Below are 24,689 nucleotides of genomic sequence, written 5' to 3'. Positions count from 1 at the left end.
GCAAAGTGTTTTTATCAACCAAACGCTTTAATGAATTTAATGGGAATAGCAAATGTTGTGAATCAAGTATTTAAAGGGCACTAAAAAAAAAAAAAATTAAAAAAAAAATTATAAGTGTTTTTGGTAAAGTGTTTTCTTTCTTTAAGTTTTCCAATGCCTGCATCTACATTTCATAGATTCATCAAGTCCTGTCTACAACAATCCCCCATCCTCTCCTCACTGTGTATTTTTCCCAAAGGAACCTCTCAGAAAGTTTTGAAATATTACAAGGAAATTAAGCACAGCCATTAAAATCCCATAAACGGTTTCCTGCATGGTTGTCCAAAAACAACAACACACTTATGAAAATGTTGTTTCCAGGTTTCCCAGGGTATATAACACTTGGCTCATTTACACTACAAAAAGACCATTTTATAAACCTTTGTTGTTGTTATTGTTGTTTTGTTTGTTTTTGTTGAGGGGGGGGGGGGGGTACAATGTAACTACAATTTACACTACTGGAAAAACCTGTATAACCAGGGGGGTGTTTCACAAAGATCCTAAGTAGAACTTAATTCTAAGTTGGACTTAAAATTTATGGAGGGCCATTTGTAGTCTTAAAATGAAATATATTCATCAGCAGATATTTCAGACTTTACATAAATTCCACATCAAGAACATGTAATCTCCTTGATAAAAGAAAATATGAATGATTTGAATCAACATTTAAAGCCTTTAAAAATAACTTTTACAAAATATTTTCAAAGATGCTAACAGCTTTCCATAATTTGTAGTCTAACTAGAGATAAGTTCAACTTACATGTAGGATCTTTGTGAAACACCCCCCAGTAGTGTTTTGAAACGTTTATGTTTTTTGTTCGTGTGAGTACTAGTACGTGTAGGCATGAACAAACTGTCGTTACTGAGTGCTCTGCATGCGATTGTGCATAAAGAAAGAAGAGTCATGTGAGCAGAAACCAGACTAATCCATCAGTGATTTGTGCTTTAACATGTAAACCTGTACATTGTACACTTCAAAAACTAGCCAGAGTTTCAAAAGGCAACACTCCAGAGGTGGCTTTACTAGATTGAAGTATTTTGTCATGTTTACGGGTAGTTGCCTTTGCAACTTTAGACAAAACTCTGGAATGTGGGGAAAACGCAGGGTTTTTGCTTGCGGTGTGAATGCCCCCATCTTCATACCCCCTTGAGAGGAAATGAAAACAGATCTTATACACAGTTCTGAATGCAGTCTTTACCCTACTGACAAGGCTCATTTATAAATGCACCAATGTGAGTAATAATGACCCTCGGGCTTCGCTACGGCTCAACACGACAATAATACGAACCCAAGCGATTCAATTAACATCAGGCTCTAATATTGAGATAATCTTCATGTACATTACATGTACATGTACAGTTGTGCAATGGGAGGTTTGTGTTTGGACCATACAGTACATGTATTTCCCCCATAATTGGACCTGTTGGTAAAAGCCTGCTACATTATTTAATAAGGATGTTCTCTCTTTTATTGAGAAGATATGTTCTTCAACAACATGACAATCCCCATTTTAAACAAAGTACATAAAAAGACATTCTTCATGAATTTAATGAATGGCTGATAGGAAGCCAAAATGTAATTTTTTTTAAATTAAAATATCTATGATATTCTTCGTCAAAAATAGAAAATTATCTAGCAATTTTATTCCATAATGCTATGGCAGTGAATCAGGGCTATGTACACTGTAGCTCTGCTTCAAGGCACTTAGGAGATTGCGGTGTCAGTTTGAGATTCCTAATAACCTAATGTATTGTACATGTACATGCCATTGTATTATTGTCTTTCCAAAGTCTATATTGCAAGAAACATCTTGAAGCACATGACTTCAGAAAGGGGTTCTATGCTGTACAGTGTACATGTACACATGTACACCTGTACATGTACATGTATATTTTGTGAATGAGCATGTAAACGTGTGATCTGTTATTTCAATGAAAGTCCAGTACATCTGCATTTCCACTTTCATGTGCGAATACAGCTTCTACAGGTACCTGTACATGTACAGTATGTACATGTACAATATGTATCTTAAAACAGCTCCATGCAAATGAGGATGGCCCTTGAAATGAATCACAACATTCGCTACGCTAAAGATACAATGTTCAATTTCATTACCTCCATAAGTCCACAGGCTATCAGTCTCCTCATGATAAACAGAAGCATGTCCGGCTCGCTTGCTCAGCCCCTCACTGGCGCCGCTTGAGACGAGGAACGTTTGACCCCACCCCAAGTTGCTGTTGGTCGACAGGCTGCACCCCTCCCCGACGAAGCCTGCTGAACATGAACACTGTTGGACACCCTAGATAATAAAAGGAAGAACAAATCAAAGAATGAAGAGGATATCAGTGTTATATTTGCAGGAACTCTTTCTGGATTCACCACATAAAATAAAGGAGATTACTGGGGGGGGGGGGGGGGGGGGGGTTTCTTGGAGGGGGTATTATTTTACCAGAGCTCTTTATTAGAATTACCTATGTAATCTACATGAGTGTTCCAGAGCTACACAATGTATGTACAATGTACATGTAACTCACTTTACGCTCAAATGTATCGTTTTCCTTTCCCCCATTGAAAGATACATGTACATGTATTGTATACATTTTAATAGAAAAGGAGGGAGAGAAAGAGAGAGAGAGAGATAGAGAGAGAGGGGGAAGATGCATGAGATACATGTAGAGACTAGAGAGAAAGAAAAAATTCTTGGAGATTGCGCCTTCAGTTGCGCAACCCACCACTAGACATAACAATAGCCTCATCTGTTGCTGTCTTCAAAGTTTTGTTGAATACTGCCCTCGTTTTCAAGAGCTTTTGAATAGTTGGTTTTATTGTTTGTCTGTAAAGTAGCACTCTCACTCTCAGGAGATTTGTTTTCATCACAGTGCAGTAGAGTATATTATAAAGTACATGTACATGTAGCTGAGCTATTTAAATTGATCTAATTATTATCACTATCAAAAAATGAGAGCAACAAGAAAGATAGAAAGAGTATGAGAGGAATTGAAGACCATAAAGAATGCACAAAGGAATCTTTTGAATGTATCTTGCACTTGTATATTTCTTCTTTGTTTTGGGTTTTTTTTTTTTAATGACATGTAAAAGTTTGGTGGCTGTAAATGATTTTAATCCAACATTATATCACTTGCACTGATCATGCAATCATGTGTGATCTCATGCTGTAGTTCTTGGCATACCAAGGTGTCTCATAACATAACTACTGGCGATTGATAACATCATCTTTTGTTCCGAGATGTCTCATTATGACACGTCTGCAATACATGTATGTAAACACTGCAGCCAAATGTATTGTTGTCGAAACATCGATGATAATACAGGATGAAATATCAATTCTCTTTTGACCCTTTGCTAACCCACGACAAGATGATCTGGTAATATGTTTACATAAACGCAAAGGTTATCTTCTGTAACTGCTCAACCTCCACCAAATGTACACATGTACAGTACAAGTCTACATTTGGTGCATGTAAAGACATTGGCTTATTACAAAATGTGCAGTACCTGTACATGTAAATGTATTTATAAATCCAGATGCTGATCATTATTATTGTATTCACTGTACACCTCTCTTTCTCTCGGCCTCTCTCTCTCTCTCTCTCTCTCTCTCTCTCACTCTCTTTCTCTCCTCGTCACAATCTTTTCTCTTTTTTTTTGCCCATCTTATGATCTACCCACTCAATGCACATGAATGGAGCTAATCATCTTCTCCCGAACTCAAACCAATACCTACCACAGGTACAAGGACATTATCAATAGGCCATAGATGTCCATTGATCTGTTTCAATCAATCTGTTGTGAAACCAGTCTGTTTTGAAACAGATCCCGACTGTCAATACATGTACACTATACTGTAGCTTACATTGTACATGTACGGTACATCAAAGGTCGTCTTGAGCCATATGACATAACAACAATGAAAATTAAAATATCTCAAAGAACAAAGATAGGTATTTTTGTGACTACAGGAATAAAAACTGCAAATATATGCATACTGTACAGTTGTAAATTACAATACCTGCCATGTCATTTTTTATAATCAGCTGACTGTATTGATCAATGCTTCTGTGCATCGTTTTTCTTCAAATATCATTAGTATACAAATAATACGCAGAATTACCTGCACAAGGCACCTTTGGAACAGTCCAACATGCCCAAGGCGATAGCCGAGGGTGTTTGGACTGTTTTGAAGGTACCAAGTGTAGGTAACTTAATTTTACTAGTGCCCAAACAAAATGGTGTGTGCTATTTGTTTTAAAAGATGATGTTTTATGTGTTTGAATATAAAATGATGCTTTATTATAAACATGATTTTACTAATGATCGGTCATTAAAAAAGCATTTACTACATGTACATGTAAATGACCAAATATAGTAAAATTATGTGTTAGACAAAATAAATGCCTAGTCACGTGAACGCTCACAACCAATCATTTGTTAGGATCCGCTTCATCATATTTTATTTAAAATACAATATTATTTGATGAACTTTAAAGAGAAGGTTGAGTTCTGGGAAGAGGTGAAAAATAAATTGTGAGCGTTATCATTCTTATTATGCAAGTGTGGAAGAACATCAGATAAGACATGTTCCCTGAAAACTTGAAAAGCAAGGCTCTTCAAATGCCTTCATATTCTAAATATGTCATGTACATGTACATCGTAAAACTCTGGGGGGGGGGGGGTAAGTTTTTTACGCCACGTGTTCGTGTAGTCCCATATACATCTTTCTGTGTACAGTGTTTGTAACTTTACCAAGACTTGGCCAATTTCTTATCATTTTGATGATTCCAGAACCTTGCAATACACACAAATTCTTATATGCTACACTGTAGATGATCAACCTTTTCTGGTCGACTCCACACCGTTTCTTTCACGATGCAATCGCACGACCAGAACTCAACTTCATCTTTAAACTAGTGCACTCATCTGCAACACCATAAATCTTTGTATAATCACCACCATTTTATTTGCTCTCAGCAGACTGTATACTGTGTGACTTCCAAGGCTTGACGCACACTCAGGCCCTGTTGCTAAGCGCTGAGCATTGTTTGTCAAAGTGTCATTATCACGCAAGATCCTGTGTTTACAGGTAGACTCTCCAAGGTATCAGGTTTTATCATGAAACTCAGACTCTTTTCAAAGTACACATTTTCCAGAAAACAACAAATCTGTCGGAATGATTACTCTATTTTACATGTACCGTACAGGCACAGTACATGTACTTTACATGTAAATCAGTGTTGTTAACTTTTGTTTTGGTAATTTGTTTGTTTTGTTTTGATTTTTGTTTACAGAAGATCCTTGTATTGATTTCCTAATGTAAAAGTAAGATTTTCAATGTCATTTTTTCCAGTTTACAAAAACTAGAGAAAGGGTCGACAAGCATAAAGGTATACCAGTATGCATTTTCCAGCTTTTCAGAGCATACATGTACATGTAGGCCTACTGCTCACTTTTACATTACTGCATCAGATAATTTTTTTACCCTGTCGTGAAGAGTCACAAGGCTCCTTCCAATATGCTGCGGTAAAAAGCAGCATTTTTTTATTGTGTTCTCTCTATGAATAGCAAGTGAAGATTAGAAAAATCTAGGTACAGCAGCAGGGCACAATAAAGGTCCAACAATCTACTTTTAATGTAAAGGTGTATACAACTTTGATCCACAAATATGGAGCCCCCCATGTTTACCGCAGAACATGAACAAGTCTTGAAGGTACTACCGGTATGTCACATTTGCAGGCCAACAAAATGAAAAGATTGAAATCCACTGGCATTTGAAAGATAGTAACTACATGTAATACTAATTTAGAAACTTCCCTCAAAACAAAAGAGCTGGAAAATGTCTTTTTGTGTGGGGGGGGGGGGGGGGGGGGGGGGGAAGACCGCTACTTGTAGAATCGACTTTAGTTTTGGCCATTACAAGAAGTGGGTTTAATGTGGACAAATGCTCATGTACCCTTTAGAGCTTATTTTGTGTACGGTATGTTTTATCCAAAGATAAAAAGAAGCCAGTCAGTCACTCAATAGTGTCTGACAGTGAAGTCTAGCAAGTAAACAGGTTTCCTTGCATAATTTGAATACTAGGACACTGCCCACGTTTAAATTTCACAGATAGGATGTGCATGAACATGACATATTCATAATTCCTGAAAATTTCTACAGAATTTGTTGTTGACTGCAAATGGGACTGTATCCTTGACTACGACACCTGTGCAAATACTGAGCTAAATACAACATGTACTGTACTCAAAGTTTACTTAACAATTTGAGCCACTAACATGAATTTTTAAAAAATGTTCACTATATGGAATATTTATTTCATAACTGGGTGTCATGGAAACAAACATACACAATGGCCATATTCTGGTATTAAAGCAGCCCCTAAAAAAATTAACAAACAGCCACATGCTACCTGTACATGTAGAGTAAATTATGACAGCTCTTTTTTTATTCCTTTTTTTACTGCACAGTACAGACAAGATTCTTTCACATTGATTTTTGACATATACATGTATTGTATGACCTTCTTTCACCCAAAATCTAATCAATTTGTCTCCCTAATTAAAGGTGATGCAAGCTAATACCAGGATTGAAGTTCATGGCTCAAATCTGGGCTAAAACCCCCCTAAGATTTCAGGGATATTGACCTTTACTACACTGACCTTTCATTAACATGTACAGTATTTACCCCCCCCCCCCCCCAAAAAAAAAAAAAAAAAAAAAAAAAATGATTATTGAAATAGTGGTGCTCTGCATGTAAACCACCTCTTTTCTCTTGCCAGCAGCACTTCCACATAATTATGATCACTGGCCAGAAACTCATTTGTTTGACAACAGACAAGTGTTTGCATACAGAGAGAGGGAGGGGGAACTGTTGAATAAGAGACTGGTAGCCAGTTGTACACGTACTGTACGTCATGAACGAATTGTATGCAAAGTTTGCAGTGGTTTGAATGAGGTGGTTCTGATTGCTCAAACAAACAATCTTTCTGTTCAATAACATGAGATTGAAAGCCTGTTCACACTAGTCGAACAGCGTATAAAGAAATGGTGTATAGAGATTTAAATAAGAAACTCAATGTAGATCTGTATGTACTGTACATGTATGTACAGTTTACCCAGATGCTGTGCGTCCCGACAGGTGGTACAGTTGTATAATCGGACAGTTGATTTAATTTGTGATTTGAAGAAGTTTACATGAAACATTTTTAAAAATCTGTTAAGACTTTTTTTCTAGACAATATTATAAAAACAAAACTTACTGATACACGTACAGTAGTTAGTGCTTCATTTGATGCATACTTTTCTATAAGCCTCCACCAGACACACAGCCCCCCCCCCCCCCCCCCCCCCATCCCATAAAACTAAAGCATTTCATAGCCTACAATGCATAGGGACACTGATTTTCCGCGATCACGGAAAACGGACGGAATTCACGGAATTGACCATTTGAAACGGAAAATGCAATTTCGAACGGAAAATCGCAGAAAACCCCTTTTACCTCAAAACTTTTCATTTTTCAAGAAGAAAATCGTAAAACTTACACTATTTTTGTGACTCGTTATGCAGTGAAAAAATATTGGGCCTCAAATCATGGTTAATAATTCCGAATATTTAGCGATATTCGTCAGATTCTAATAGGAGACCGGGCGCTGCCATTTTGTTTCGCTGGACCAATAGAGATCGTGACACAAAACGCGGTACAAATAGCAGCGAAACGATCCTATTATGCCAGCTAGGCCCCTAGTATTACGTAGACGTAATACTAGGCACACACACGCCAGCAGCGGGCGCTACGTGCGGCGAGGATGTACACACGCTGTTGTACAGTTCGAAAAAGGGGCTGGCATGTGCGCCTAAAATCGATCGATCGCGGACATGACAGCCAAGACTGAAATGTTTTCGTCGACGTCGGTACTCATACTTTCCGTCAGGAATATGTCGTGTTCTGACACATTCTGCTGACTTTAGTCTGCTTGTCTAAGTTCGAATTTGAAGTTGGTAAATCTTAACATTTGACAATTTTTCGTAGGTCTAGCCTAGACCCTAGGGGTCTATATTTTCACTAGTATTTTGCATCAAGTTTATCCAGTCCCGTCCGTATGTTTTTGAGTGGTTATCAGTGGCTTGTCTAAGGTGGCGGCTTCAATAGAACATTTGTACCCTACAAGTTCATGTTTTAATGAAAATCTTATGTAAACAGAATTTTAGTTTTTTCATGTGTACAAAGTCTATGGCAAAACGGAATTTCCGTTTTTCAGCCCATCTGAAACGGAATTCCAGATTTTCTGAAACGGAAAAGGCCATTTTTTGAAACGGAAAATCAGTGTCCCTAAATGCATACTGTAAATACCTTTACATGTTCCCTTTAATAGAAACCTTTGTGGTTTTCCAAAGGGCCAAAGTGAAAACAATGGCCTATACAACACAAATTGTTGTATTGAACCAATTAAAACAAAATGTTTTCACAGAGCCAATCTAGAGAGGCCTTTTCACGTACATGTACAATGTACATTACGTGTTTGTAGCTGACAATGACTTTGGAGGTCTTGAGGATTAAGACTATCGACTTGCCAAGATCAAATTCTGAATCATCACTCAATATCACAAGTGGTTTGTCTGCGCCGGCCGTGGCGACAAGTCTCCATTAACCCAATGTAACTCTATACACTGCATCATGGCACCGTTCACATTACGCATAATAATGCAGATGTTGATACGTCATACATGTACCTGTAGATGTTCAGTGTGAACAATCGGTAAACATGTACTGTATGTACATTGTATCTCTGTATATCTCCATATTCTATGTACACGTATAAATTCATGAAGCTCCTGGCAGTAATACAATGAACGCAGAGAGGTTCAAGTTTCATGATCACTAGATTAATAATGCTCACTTCCTCACTTTAAAGGATTTTATCATCACTCAATATAATTTATATGTTAAAAGAACATGTACAATGTACATGTATGTGTACTGAACATCTACACGTACATGTACATATTCAAGCACCCCCCCCCCCCCCCCTCCCCTCCTCGAGGATTTAAGGTATTTAAATCTGAGTCAGAAATACAATGTAGACAAACATGATAGGCACCATTAAAACTAAACATACACTTGAACCAAGAGTTGAGCTTCCCTTTTACAAATTCATAACTTCCTTGACACAAATTTTGTACCTTGACTTTTTTAAGTTTCGATGTAAACAAGGTCCATGTACTTTACATTGTAGGTTGGCCTCCTACTTTTTGAAACAGACATTGTGGATCATGCACTTTCCCCCTGTTTTCCTGTTTTGCAAATCTTACAAGTGAACAAGGCTACTGGAACAAGTACAAGTTTATGTACTGTACATTGGATTTTAGTCTGTATACATTATGTGTTGCTATGTCGGGAATCATTGAGCAAGTGTGTGCAGACAATTTGAATATAATTGTAATAGTAAACCAGTCTATCATCACGGGTGTAAACAGGGCTGTTACTGCTCTGAGAGGAGCAGACACAGTGCACTTCCCTTCCTTGCACTTTGCCTCTATGCTTTCCTCCGTATGCTGCTTGCTATAAATAAATGACTCCCTAACAGAGCAAGAGTGTTCCATAGGACTGATCATAGCTACATGTACATGTACATGTAGATCATGTTTAAAGGTATTACAAAGTTTTGGTATGGGTCATGAATTTGGTTCAAATAAAAATATTGGAAGCATATGCATTCCTACAATATTCATTGATCGTTTTCGCGGTTGAAATCGATTCTGAAGTTATGAAATTATAAATAATAAATTCTTTATGTTGCATAGCACCCTCTAAAGGTCAAGATATTAATTTAGCTTTGAAACAATGTTTCTTGCCTAAAATCAACCGATTAGATATTCCCGTTTGGAAATTATATATCACAACTACATATTCTGAGATTTTCATGGTCGCAGCTACCATTGTACGGCCATAGGCGCTATTTGATATTTATCAAAATTTACTGGGAGCACCGGTAAATTTTTATATTCAATTTTTCTCGAAAAAAGAAGTGTTTTAGGGGCTAATTTTCTTAGTGCTTATAAAACATCCACAGGGGCATCCAAATATATAGAAATTGTAAAGATTCACTATCCACCCAATTTTCAAAATTTCCCAAAACTTTGTATTACCTTTAATAGCTTTGATGAACTGTACATGTATGTATGCACCTTCTTGGCAGATTATCAACTTGCAATAAGAATGATATTACATTCTATCTTGTACAGGCTGATCTTGTATCATGTACATGTACTGTACATCACGATTGTGGTTATAAATGGTCATTGGTGACATTATGCCAAAAACTATTATTTTATTCTTGTTTGTACTGTACGTCTGTACAGTATGCGTACAGGTAGGCAAATTAAGAAACTAATAAACCTAATATGAATCATCCACAATATGTGTTTCAATTTTTCTGGCCTCCATGTACATGTACATGTAAAATTGCCTATTCCTTTAAAATCATTTTCAGTCAGAGCTGCTCTCAACCTCTTGCAGCTGTCCCATTGGTAACATGAACTGTACATTGTACCCAAAATTATTAAAGGGATCCGGTAACTTTGTCTCGGATTCTGAAACAAAATTCTGGATTTAGCTCATGATGCAATGATAATTATAAACCTTTAGGTCAGTCAGGAACCCAATGGCCCGTATTCTGAAGTCGTGTCTAACTCCTGTTTAACTAAACAGTTGTCTAAGTCCCGTCTAACTTTAGACACGAAGTCGTGTCTAACTTTTTTGGTATTCTGAAGTCGTGTTTAAACAAAGTTAAACACGAAGTCCTGTCTAAGTCCTGTTTAACTTTAGACAACTGCGAGGGGTTGTTTAAGTCCTGTTTAAGGGCGCGATTCTGCTGCTTTTCAACGCCGACGGTACACTGTACTTGCTGACCCCGAACTTGCGGGGGAGAACGATGGTACGTGCATTCTCCAAAATTTCAAATACGTTTTGCAGGATTTTTTCTCGTGTAGCCTAATTTTTTTTCTCGATAATATTAACTATTCTTATCTACTGGTGACATCTTGGAAATTCCATAATCTATAGTAAACTAACCATTCTGTTGGAGAAGTTTCTTTTGTGGTTCTTCCGAGCACTGAGGCACCGATGAGTAGTGTGTTTGTCAATCTCATGCAGTACGTGTACTACGTACGTACGTACACAAAGTACATGCAGTCTAGTCATTACGTCACGATCACATCACCATGGTACCAGCACGCGCACAGCTAGCTGTGCGCGTTAATTTATTTATCCGGTGCGCGCACGCATGCGCATTGGGTCTTTCGTCACAATTAACGCCTACTGGGCATGCCCAGAAGTCGTGACTAAGAGTTAAACACGACTTGCGCAGAACTTAAACAGTTGTTTAGTTAAACACCACTTAGACAGGACTTAAACAGTTGTTTAGTTAGACGAGACTTAGACACGACTTCAGAATACGAAATTTAGTTAAACAGGACTTAGACACGACCTCACGTCTAAGTCCTGTCTAAGTCGTGTCTAACTAAACAGTTGTTTAACTTTAGACGTGGCTAAGTTAGACACGACTTCAGAATACGGGCCCATGACTTTTACAAGCCGATCGCCTGTCTGATTATCAAGATATTTATGATTGGAATTACAAAATTTGAAAACCGTTCGCCTGACGGTTTTCATAACACTACAGTCTATTGGGGAAAACGAGTATGGTAAAACCGGTCACTCAAAGATTTTTTACTTTTTTGAGGCACTTCTTGATCATTTTGAAGCGCAATTTTTTAGGGCTTCAATATTACACCACATCACAGACACTGATAACATGTAGGGCCGTGTATCTCAGATTTAACATTGTTAAACGATCCATTTAAACATGGGCTCCACATGAATAGGCACACATACACACACACACAGGCCTAACAAATTGCGCTCTGGCCCCCTAGACCCCTAGTAAAGAGATAAATTGTGAGAGAGTGGAGCCCTGCTTTTCACAATGCTCAATTTTAGCAAAAGTTCTTACCGATTGTTGGCAAACGCCTTGATTCCATTCCGAGCCGCACTCGTACGGGCAGCTCAATCTCTCGCAGCCGTCCCCGTGGTAACCTGAATTACACACGCAGGAATGGTCAACGCACGTCCCATGGCCCGAGCATCCATACGTGCAGTCTTCGATGGTATAGGTCGCATCAAAACCTAGCAGGTTATAATTACGGTCACTGTACATGTATATCAGCATCTGAAACATACAGGGAAAGGAGAGTTTAAATTGAATACGATCATACCAATTCAGCTCCACTTTAAAAAACCACTTACAGTGACTTACAATCACGGCTGGTGATGCGTACATTATCATAACCAAAACAAAAAGGCAACAAACAGCCACTTTTTGGCATTGGCTGGAATACAATGTATAAGGCGCTATCTCGTTTTCATCAATGGCTGGTTCAAAATTCAAAATTCAAAATTCAAAATTCAAAATTCAAAATTCAAAATTCAAATTAAAAATTACTGAACATTTGTTGGGCACCACAAATATCAAACAAAGTTGATTTTGTTTGTTTAAATTGTATATTCTTTCAAATTTGACACTCAGTTTTTCATTGTAGTGCCCTCTGCATCCCTTTAACAACTCACCTGGCCAGATTCGGCAAGCAACGTGGACGGAATAGAGTCACCGCTGAGAGCGGCGATCATAGGACTTTGGTGAGAATTGCCATCGTACACACTGACAAAGTCGTAGCCGCATTCGGTGGCAAATTTTGTGAATGTCAACATGATCCTCATATCTGAGCTTGGAGCTGGAAAGAGAAAGAAGACGATTATAAAATGTTAAAAGCAATTCCTCTCAATTAAAAAAAAGCCTTCATAGTCATTCATGTACATGTATCTTTAATGAGATCAATAGCATATTTTCTTTTCATGATATTGCACAATACACAACTTGGCAGGAGAATAAATGTATAAAGGTAGACTGGAGTAATTATGGCCTTCTGTGTACATGCAAGTTTTTGCAAATGCTGCATTAAAGAAATGATTAACTTAAAAATATATAATTTCATATCACTTTGTAGATTAGAGGCATTATTAAATTTTCCGCCCAAAACATAACTACGGAACTGTATATTTATGAAAATAAACAAATCTTATTGTTGACAGATCATCCAGCCCAGGTCCTCAAATTAAGGATAACATGGGTTGGGGACGGGGTAATTGTGCCATACAATGTCCAAGTAAACGTATGTACAATTTTTTATTTTGTATTGAATATCTTGTTGCCATGAGTTTGCAAGACAGACATTTACAAAAAAAAGATCTGATTGTAATACCTGTGTAGTAGTGAATTCAGTAAACAAAAATGTAAAAATTTCTCTCTCCCTTTTTCTGTCTCTCTTGTGTCACTGAATACATACATGTACATGTAGGCCTGATATTTTCACGTACGTTACAAATAATGTCAGACTTGACCAGTAAAGCGTACAGTACCAGATGGACTGTTTGATAAATAGGTTTTTATGGGAAAGCATCGAACTGGAATGGAAACCAATCAATGATAATAGTGTTAATAAATGGATGATAATGTAGGTCAGGTATTCTGTGACACACAGTTTTATAGTCAGATGTTTCATTGGATCGAAACTCTTAAATCCATTGTTTGTACCTGTTCCTGTAGTCATGGCTGCACCAATCATATTGGGCGGAGACGAGAACATTTATGTTATTTGGCCTTTAAATAATAACCATTACGTGAAGGTATTTTTTTTTTTTTTTTTTTTTTTTTTGGGGGGGGGGGGGGTGTTGCGTACATGTACATATACTGTACATGAGCTACTTATATTTTACTTTAGACTGACTAAGACCCTGTTCTCACTCACTTTGAAAGTGGTCTTAGTTAGACCGCTCCAGACCGCTCCAGAGGAACGGGTCTTGAGGAACGGTTTGCGAGCGTTCACACTCCGAGCAGTTTTTATGGCTCAAACCGCTCCACGAGTCAAAGTGGTCTTGTTGCTATGGCAGCTCAGGTAGGCGGGTCAATTTTTTCACGCGCGGAATACAAACCGTATGTACCGTACTACATGTTTCGCACGGAACGTCACTAGCTCACTTCCGCTCAACGTACGCTTCCGTTCACATTGCACGTTAGAGCGCTCTGGAGCGCTCTTAATAAGACCCGCTCCTCGAGACCACCTCGGAAGGTGGACTTCTGGAGCGGTCCAGAAGTCTGCTTCCTGGACCACTTTGAGCGTTCTCACTCACCTAAGACCCGCTCCTGAGGAGCGGGTCTTAGTTAGAGCGCTCCAGAGCGTTCCAACGAAGTGAGTGAGAACGGGGTCTAATAGGCATTCAATTTCTTGCCCCTTCATCGGTCATGAAGCCACATGTTTTTAATAGTGCCCAAAAATACAGGTATGATATGCTTCTCTGCTCTTATGGCAAATAATTAAATACCAGTACTGTTCATGGGGCAAGTACCAGATCTACATGTATACACAGTACAGATGGCTGAGCTGAGGTGTGTGTGTGTTTGTGATCTTGCTCCATGCCCCAAATTCACTGTGAAAGTGACTTCCAGGCCAGGAATATGAATATGAAAACTAGTCTCAACACACAGACTCTGTATATGTACAGTAGCTCATAAAGTAAAGTGTAAATATTGCTGTTGTTCCAATAAATGATCATGTACAGTGTACAGTTGCTGTAGGCCTCAAACATGCACATGTACTGTATGTCTTGTACAGTGTATGGCTGGGCATGTTATAATTACTGTACACTGTACATACATTGTACATGTATACTAGGGCTGCGACGTGTAGTCGAATGCTCGAGTACCCGCACGGTTGACAACTACTCGGGTACGATTTTTAGTACCCGAATATTCGGCCAAAAAAAAATAAATAAATAAATAAATAAATCTGTCCAGGCCGACGCTTACCCGTGCCTGGGTGAGCGGCGGCCACTGGCATGGTGCCGTCGGTAAAAATGCATCCCAACTCAAGCACTGTCAAACTCACCACTCAGAAACTGGGACCAAATGTCTGGATTTCTGTTTGGACTTGGAGGAAAATGGATTATTCTGCCATCTTTGGTTTTTAAAACAGCATTGTTTACTGTTATTATTATTATTAAATCGGCGCCTTCAACTGCAACTCAAAGTAAAATTGCATGCGTTTTCGGCGACGTGAGATACTGCCCCAGTGGTATGGTGGTGGCCAAAAAAAAAATCAAAAAAAAAAATCAAAAAAATTCAAAAAAATTCAAAAAAATTATAAAAAAACATGTCGTCCGAATACTCGAGTATTCGCTTGTAAGCCTGGGAGTGTACCCGGGGACCTCATTACATGTACACTGTTGTGCACAGCCTTAATGTATACATGTACATACATGTACATGTACAGTACTACATGTACATGTTTGTGTATTAAAGGACCTGTAGTCTAAGTACGGTACTGCTTTCACTATCAGAGTACTTTTAATTTTGTGCATCCCCCTGGTATGAATCAAATAAAACTCTGTACATCATGTTCATGTACATTGCATGTGTACTGTATGTACATGTACAGCAAAGTACTGTACATGTAGGTCTTCATGATGTATTTACTGCATTAAGTATGCAGGGAGCTGTGACTTTTTACTCCTTTAGTACAGCCTTTTAATACTCCTGGGTACAGCCTTTTAATACTCCTGGGTATACAGTACATGTTAGGCTACAAAGAGACTATTTGCCATGGTACATGCATTGGGGTTGTAAATGATGAAAAGGAGCCTTGTTTACACAACTTCTTGGTACAATAATACAGACAGGGCTCAGGAGCAGTGTTCCTGGAATGAATATGATGCAATGCAGGGATCCGGTCCATTGTTTATTCAAAAGGGTTTATCTGTGTCTGGGTTACAATCAAAAGTAGTCTACATGTACAGTCTACATGTGCAGGGTCCTGCAGCTCAGACTAGCATCAATCAAATAATTGAAGCCAACTCTTTTTTACAGAGAAAGGTGCAGACTTGAGCTCATGAATGGATACAACATAGTTTTGCCATTTATTTTTGGTTGTTATACCTGTACAGTCTACTTGTTTGGCCTAAAAGAAAGTGTTAAAATGTGCAAAAATGAAGCGGAAAGTGGAAATTCCATTCACTGAAAAGCAGGTCAATTTCTACACACAGACATGCAGGAGACGCTGGTATACAGAACATGTACATGTAGGACATGTGGCCTTGCGGGTCAGGTGTTCAGAACTACACACGTAAAGTTTAAATGCACATACATGTGGGGACCTGTAAATGTTCATAGGTCCCTGGATCATGGTGCAGTGTGCATAGCATTAACATTAGCAGTTTAATCACTACGGTAAAGGCAATCCAACCCTTGTAATAATTTTGTTTGTATGAAAGCCGAAAAATTAGAGAAACAGAATGGTTCAAACTGTCTACTTCTCTGATTTTTGTTCTGCTTTAACAAAGTATGAATTTAATATTCATGATTGAAAATTTTTGAAAGGGAAAATCATGGCCCTCGCGTACACAGATTCCTGATGGGCCCGACCTAGCGCCACGCGTTCTTTTAAAAAAAATAAAATAAAAAATAAAAAATAAAAAAAAAATAAAAAAATCAATTTTTTTTTTTTTTTTTTTTTTTTGAAAAATCAGAAAATTCCAGATTTTCGGGGCCTAGAAATCCCCCAAAAAACAGAATATTATGAATTATTCGTAAGGGTTGGCAGGTATGGTATTAAAAATTCATCAAATTAGTTGTAATACTTGTAAAAAATAAATTTAAATTTTAAAAAAAAAAAAAAAAAAAAAAATCAAATTTTTACTTTTTTTTTTTTTTTTTTTTTGGGGGGGGGGGGGGGGCCGGGGGGGGTCAAATTTTCCCTCGGGTCGCGCCACGCGTTTTTAATTTCTTGGCGAGAGGCCTGGGGAAAATTAAAATTTGTGAAATTTGTTGGTACGGCAAATCAAATGCGAGGGAAGCTCGCGAAATGTACATGAAGTACATGTACAGTACATGTCACAGGGTTGCCAATTTGCATTTTATTGGCAGCAACTTCAGAAATTCATAACTTTCTTAGGTCATAAAAAATCCACATGTTTAGCATCCCCGCCTGCTTCCTTTTGGGGGCCGCCTGCAATTTTTTTTTTTTTTTTAGAAGGAAAAAAAACATGAAAAACACTGCTAAAATGAATCTATTTCTGATTTTTGAAAAAAATTGTCGGCGGCCATCCGACTGTCAGGGAAAATGTACCGAGCGGCAATTTTTAAGAAGAAAAAAAGGGCCTCCTCCTTCCTACAGTGTACATGTATTTTTTTTTAAAAACAGAAGCTTAACATGTTTTGTTTTTTATTTGGCCTTATTCTTCATGCTCAAATTTTCAATGACCTGTTCCTCTCATTGTTCTGCTCCCATTGATTTGATTAAAACCAACTTAATCAGGGTGGACTTTAAAATTCAAACTAAATTTTACATAAAGTTGAGAACAGCATATTCGTATTTAAACAAAAAAAGATGCGCTAGTCCGAGAATGAGGACCGTCTGCAACTCTGCATAAACGAGGATATCCTTGTAAACATGGACAAAATGCGTCCTAAAAAATAAAGATCGTCCATATGTTTGCGGATGTTTTTTTTCTTTGACGCATTGCAGGTTTTCTCCCCGATCGATCCGCGCGCTGGCGCCGTCATAAAATACCCCCAGTTCACCATCTACTTTTATAGGTTGTCGATCTTCCCGAGGATTTATTGCTCATAATGTGAAAGTGTCTGTGCAAGGTCAACGTGAAATGTGTCCAGAATATCATTGCAGAATCTGTTTTTTCGCATCGCCAAAACGCGGATCGGAAATCTAAATCGTCAGCAAAAAAAGCGGACGATCCATATTTTTTGTGGACGCATCTCTCCACGTTTAGGAAGAAGATCCTTGTTTATGCAGACGATCCTTATTCTTGGACCAGCACCCCGGACCCTACTGTTAAAAAAGACAAAAAGTCATGCAGTTCGGCAGACCATTTCTCACCTTGTATTAGCCATTCACACTCGGTTGAAATTGGATAACTCTTGTTCGGGTGATCCGAGATAAACCCTTGAAGATCAGTCAATATGGCACGACCAGTCGAACCAAGTCCATAACACTTTGCCGAACATGCCTGGCTCTTCAGAAACACACACAATAAAACTGTAATTAAAAATGTCTTCCAGTACGGTATGGATGGGAAAATTCCGTGAACTGTCTGCAACGTATTCCTTTTGGTATTTCCTGACAAATGGTGTCCTTTTAATTTCATGTTCCTTTCCGACTCTCTTCTTCTTGATGTGCTGCCTTCCCGTAAGCGACCACTTTTCCACATCTCTGTTGCTCGACTCTCTCCATTTCTCGACCTCGACAGGCTGCTATCCTCCCGACTTCGCTGCTGCATACATCTCACATTTTCAGCCAGAGTGAAGATTAAATCCAAGTTTTCTTCACTCTTCTTAGAATAACAGCCAGACTGTAGGTGCTCTGAGTCTGAGCACGGATTCAGCTTTGGCTTTGCTTTCGCCATGTTTGTGGATGGCGATGGCAAATTCGTCAGAAACAGCTGACGAGCTTATCAACCGCAAAACCAACCACACACACTCACAGAAGCAGTTTCGACTCTCGATATAGCGAAAATAAGAATCGCAGAAACGTAACAAAAAGTCTACTTTCCTACTGGAGATTACTCTCGTTCCAAGTCCATCTTTTCCCCATCATATATGGAGTACGTGCTTCCATTTTACGATGGCTGTTGGAAGAAATTGCGTGATTAATCCAGATAAAACGTTCCCTTTATCCTCGTTTCCATTTCATTCTAGCACTTTGTTGCACTGTACTACACTTCACCCCGTATATCCCATTGCATTACGTGCACGTCGTATTGTATGCCGAAATTTGACTCTAGAACTCTGACATAAAGGGTTCTACTATAGCAGCATCCGTTTTTAATGTGTCCATAGTATACGACTTATACAAAAGATGGCATATTTCTTGGGCCTTTTAAACTTCTTTGTTGACGCCCTCCGCGTTGACTGTACAGATAGTTGAACCATGAACGTTAATATATTTTCTTTTTCTTCTTCTCCTTCTTCTTTTTCTTCTTTTCAAGTTCTTCTTTTAACTCTCCTCCTCTTCAACCTTCTTCTTCTTCTTCTTCTTCTTCTTCTTCTTCTTCTTCTTCTTCTTCTTCTTCTTCTTCTTCTTCTTCTTCTTCTTTTTCTTCTTCTTCTTCTTCTTCTTTGGCTTCTTCTTCTTCTTCTTCTTCTTCTTCTTCTTCTTCTTCTTCTTCTTCTTCTTCTTCTTCTTCTTCTTCTTGAAGTTCCGGCCTACTTCTTCTTCTTTTCCTCCTCCTCGATCCTTCTTCGTTCTTCTTCGTTCTTCTTCTTCTTCTTCTTCTTCTTCTTCTTCTTCTTCTTCTTCTTCTTCCTCTTCCTCTTCTCTTCTTCTTCTTCTTCTTCTTCTTCTTCTTCTTCTTCTTCTTCTTCTTCTTTTTCTTCTTCTTCTTCTTCTTCTTCCTCTTCCTCTTCCTCTTCCTCTTCTTCTTCCTCGATCTTCTTCTTCTTCTTCTTCTTCTTCTTCTTCTTCTTCTTCTTCTTCTTCTTCTTCTTCTTCTTCTTCTTCCTTCCTCCCTCCTCGATCCCCCTCCTCGATCCCCCTCCTCCTCCTCGATCCCCCTCCTCCTCCTCCTCCTCCTCCTCCTCCTCCTCTTCCTCCTCCTCCCCCTTCCTCCTCCTTCCCCTCCTCCTCCCCCTCCTCCTCCCCCTCCTCCTCCCCCTCCTCCTCCCCCTCCTCCTCCTCCTTCTTATTCTCTTTCTCCTTACTCTCCTCCACCACCTATCCCTCTCTCTCTCTGTCTTCTTCTCCCACTCCTCTCCTCCTCCGTCTCTTTCAGTTCTTGAGGCTTTTTATTGTGCATTTCATGAATTTTGTATTACTTTTCTGTAATACCTTTTACTGAATAGGCCTATAAATCTTTTTTTTTAATAGCATACGTGTGTTTGGGAGAATTGTGTAAACTGACATTGCACAAGTTTTTATATGCAATGATACTACATGTACATCTTTCAGTTAAAATGTAGTTTCGTGATATTTGTGTTAGTGTGGAACACACTCTAAATTGGCTTCTTTTCTTCTTTTTTTAAACATTGCGATTCATATGTTTTAGTGATTTACAAACACACTAAATGAGGAAATAGTTGGAATTTCATTTGAGAAAAAAACAAAACACAATGACATAAGATGTGGAATTTAATCGTTTAAAGTGAAAATAAATATATCAGGGATATATGAAACTGCAAGCCACAATTTGATTTGATTGACATAATACGGTCACTTTTGCGTTATTATTGAGAATGTATTCTTTGATTTAGCCAGTGGTAGCATTTTCTTTCCTCGTTTCTTTCTGAATCATAATACCATTATAGTGTTGCTTAGCTAAGTACATAGCTTTAGGTAAGGATTTTTTTGTGTGAGCTGCTGTCTGTTTTTTGTTTCCTATTTCGAGCCAGTAGATGTACAGTTTTTTCTACTTTTTTTTCTTCTTCTTTTTATTGTGAAAGAAATATGTAAACTAGGTATTCATTGTATACCAAACTACAAAAGGGGCATTGTTATAAACTATGTATGGAAATTGATCTGAATGTCTTGTCAAATTGTATAACAATTCTGTGGATTTGTGGTCATGTCCAGTATAATATGAATGCACCAAGTACTATTTTTCAATGACACGTAATTGCGAGGCATTTCTTCCGGTTTTAAACTTTTATGGATTTGTTACCGGGAAGTGATATGAATGTACATATATAGGATTTCATCTTTTTTAGTGAGAAATAAATCTAGGTTTAAAGGAAGCAATGTAAAGCGTATGTGTGATAATTGCATTTAGCCATGTATGTCTACTCTAGTATATTCTTTGAGCTGTATCATATTAGGAGAAGTGAATTTTAAAAATTGAAAGCTTTGAAAGAGATGGAGGAAAAAGGAAAGGGTTGTGCCGGGAGGTAAGGACGGAGAGCCAATGGAGGGGGGGGGGGGGGGATACAAAGAGAGAGACAGACAGACAGAAGGAAACGTTGTCTGCGGCAGCTCACCCCCCCCCCCCCCTCCCTCCTTATATATGTGCAGGCACGTAGCCAGAGTCTGATGTTTTGGGGGCACATACATGTAATCGATCGAGGTAAAAAAAAGTTCAGCCGATCTTTGAATTTTTTATTTATTTTTTATTTATTTATTTATTTATTTATTTTTTGGAGGGGGGACGTACCCCCCCCCCCCCCCCCCGTGGCTACGTGCCTGTATATGTGCACACACCATGATGCCTTTGTTGACTAATTGCACATTGTTTTCAGTTAAATCCGTCTATAAAGCCTAATTGCGCCTCTCTTAATTGCTTTTCAGCGAATGTGATTTCCATGTGCAGCACTGCATGTATTCTAGATTCATATGGCTAAAACATTTCTACCTTCTTCTATCCCACTCCCCCTTCCTCTCTCTACTCTCTCCCCTCTCTTTTCTCCCACTTCCTTTCTTCCTCCGTTTCTGTCTTCACATTGTACCTTTTAGTACATCTTTTATCTGTAAAGCGCTAAGCTTTGTATTAAGCGCTATATAAATGAGAAATATTATATTATTACTTTACTTTCGTATCAATATTTTCCTTTCCAATTCGATCTCTCTCTGTCTCTGTCTCGGTCTCTGCCCATGAACCTTTGTATTAGGTTCATGCTCTGCCCCTCTCTCACACTCTCTGTTTGGTTCTAAAAGGGCACCAGAAATGTCAAAGATAAGAATATAAGATGAATAACATATATAGGCCCTACTTTTAAGGTATTTGCGCTCTTAAACAATTATTAACTCAACTATCCCTTTAATGTACTCCGCGCAAATACTACGTATACATACCTGTATCGTGCAATCTAGTGCTGGAGGCATGAAATTAAAAAAATCAACATAAATTATACAGGAAATATCTGAACTCGTCTATTTCCTGCAATTTCTCAGTTAGGATATTTATTACATTAAAAGGATATAATTCTTGATATTATCTCAATAACTTTTACCATTATAACAAATTTTATGTTCGCCTTCGCATTGGTTATTTTTCTTTCTAATTAGATACCAGCAATTTACAAATGTTTCTGAAATGATATGATTTTCCCGGGGGGGGGGGGGGGGATTTTACACTTTCTGGTCAATTGTTCTCTTTTTAAGAGATTCCCAAATTTATGGTCATGCAAAGTGCCCCTTTTTACATAGGAAAGGTGCCCCCTATAACTTAAGAGAAGCGCCTCTTTTTTTCTTCTTCAAATAGGTGCCCGTTCCACTTTCTTATAGGTGCTTCTTACCAACTCTGATAAGTGCCCCCTTTACCTCTGATAATTGCCCTATTGAAATCTGAGAGGTACCCATTTTACTTTGACAAGTGCCCTTTTCTCTTCAGATAAGTGCCCCTTTTATCTTTGATGAATGCCCCTACTCACCTCTGATAAGTGCCCTTATTATTTTGACACATGCCCCCCTCTTTTTCTTGCTATGAAGTTTCCTTTTTCGTTCTGATAAATGCCCCTTAAAAAAAAAAAAGAGCCACCTCCCCTTCTCATCAATGCCTCTACTCACACCTCTATCAAAATCTCATAGGTAACCCTTTCCCTACGACAAGTGTAAATTTTCCTTTGTAATTAAGTGCCCTATTCTTATCTTATAATAATAATAATAATAATAATAGTGAACATTTATAATGCGCCATGTCTGTCAAAAATGACACTCCTGGCGCAGTTGTGTGGAAATTGTATAATTGTGGGCATACGACCATAAAGTAGTTTAAGAAAGAAAGTAAAATACACATAAGTTAAAGTTTAACATACTTCAGGACATAATTTGCAATAATAGAATAATAAAATACAAAGCATATTACAATAATAACAGTTATATAAGGGTAGTACAATGTGAGACATAATTAAACAAACTAATATGTTGAGAACAGAAACGTTTTTAACAAAGACTTGAACTGTGAGTAGAATTCTCATTTCGAAGGTGAGGAGGGAGTGAGTTCCACAGTTCAGGGCCAGAACTTGAAAATGATCTCAGGTGAGTGCCTCTTTTCAGGAATAAGAAGTGCCCCTTACCACCTCTGATAAGTGCCCGTTCACCTCTTATAATTGCCTCTTTTTATTATAATAAGTGCCCCTTTTCGTCTCCGATGAGTGCCCTTATTCATGTTTGGGAGATTCCCCCTCTTCATCTCTGATAAGTGCCCCTCTTCCTAGTGTTAAATGCTCCCTTTCAAAAATAAGAGCCACCTCCCCTCCTCATAAATGTCCCCTGCTCACACCTCTAATAAATACCTCTATTAAAATCTCATACGTACCCCGTTTCCTATCAGTGCAAATTTTCCTTTGTAATAAGTGCCCCTTTCTTATCTCACACGTGCATCTATTCATTTCAGGTGAGTGACCTTTTCCAGGTATAAGAAGTGCCCCTTATCAACTCTGATAAGTGCCCATTCACCTCTTATAATTGTCTCTTTTTATCTCCGGTGAGAGCCCTTATTCATGTTTGGGAGATTCCCCTCTTCATCTCTGACAAGTGCCCCCGTTATTTGGACTCGTGTCCCCTTATCCTTCTGTATCAGTGCCACTTTCCTTCCGATAACTGCCCTTAATTCTCCTTTGTAATAAGTACTACTTTTCCGTTCTCATAAGTGCTGAGTGCCCTTATCAGGTGTGAAAAATGCCCCATTTTCACCTCTGACAATAACCTTTTTTTATTTTAACATGATCCTTTTTTTTTCTCCTAGTAAGTGTCATTTTCCCTTTGGATGTGCCCCTTTTCCCTTCCACCATGTGCTCCTAATTTAAAGCAACTAAGAGCATTTTTTTGCACTGTGACCTCACAAATAAATATATTCAGACCATCACACCAAACTGCATTGTATGATGCTTAAATCTTGAAACAAATATAGAAATCATCCCTGATAAAAACAAAATTGCCCATTGTGCCGCCTGGTGGTAATGCTGATTTTTTCTGCTCTCCTAAAAGTTTTTGCTTATAACGCCACTGAGTGTAGTTACACATGGGACCCGTTTCACAAAGCCTTTTTCAATGACAAAAATAAGTGACAAATCTGCTGATAACCAATCAGAAGCAAGGATTTCAGTAGCTTATCAATAAAAAAAAAAAGTTGTCATTTGTCACCGATGACAAGCTTTGTGAAATGGGGCCCAGGGTGGTATTATGTTGTAGATTGGTACAAGTGTGGAGGTGTATTGTTCAAACTTTAATACAGAATACAATAGCAAGAAGGTCAAAGGTCATGCCATTGTTGTGACAATTTCAGGGTGCATCACTGTTCAAGACTTCTTAATTGGTTCTATAGACAAGAAGGGTAGAACATATTCAGAGAGAATATAAAGAGAATATTCAGTTTCGGGAAAGGTGAAAATAATTTGTGGGCTTTTTCATTTTGTTTTAATGTTAGTGTACATGAAAGAATATCATAGAGAAAATGTCCATTGAAAAGGATGGTTCTTCAAAATATGCCCTCATATTTGAAATATGACAAGAAACGGCGGTATGTGGACTACAATTTTCATGCCACATGTTTGTGTAGTCCCATATACCGGTATAAATTCAT

General features: G+C 38.2%; 1 protein-coding gene across 1 annotated transcript in view; it reads right to left on the bottom strand.

Moving 5' to 3' along the window:
• The window catches only part of LOC586207 (multiple epidermal growth factor-like domains protein 8), a 67,894-nt gene extending 48,992 nt beyond the window's left edge, over positions 1-18,902 (bottom strand). The window contains exons 1-4 of the mRNA XM_030978526.1: positions 18,059-18,902; positions 12,681-12,844; positions 12,067-12,282; positions 2,156-2,339 (exon numbers count right to left, since the gene is read on the bottom strand). Of these exons, the coding sequence (XP_030834386.1) occupies positions 2,156-2,339; positions 12,067-12,282; positions 12,681-12,844; positions 18,059-18,584 (1,090 nt within the window). The 5' untranslated portion in view covers positions 18,585-18,902. The remainder of the gene's footprint in view (positions 1-2,155; positions 2,340-12,066; positions 12,283-12,680; positions 12,845-18,058) is intronic.
• Between the last annotated feature and the right edge of the window lie 5,787 nt (positions 18,903-24,689).

This window comes from Strongylocentrotus purpuratus, unplaced genomic scaffold (assembly GCF_000002235.5).
Source record: "Strongylocentrotus purpuratus isolate Spur 01 unplaced genomic scaffold, Spur_5.0 spur5_scaffold_1, whole genome shotgun sequence".
NCBI classification, from domain to species: Eukaryota; Metazoa; Echinodermata; class Echinoidea; order Camarodonta; family Strongylocentrotidae; genus Strongylocentrotus; species Strongylocentrotus purpuratus.
Note: the sequence above shows the minus strand (reverse complement) of the source record. Positions and strands in the feature narration are given on the sequence as shown.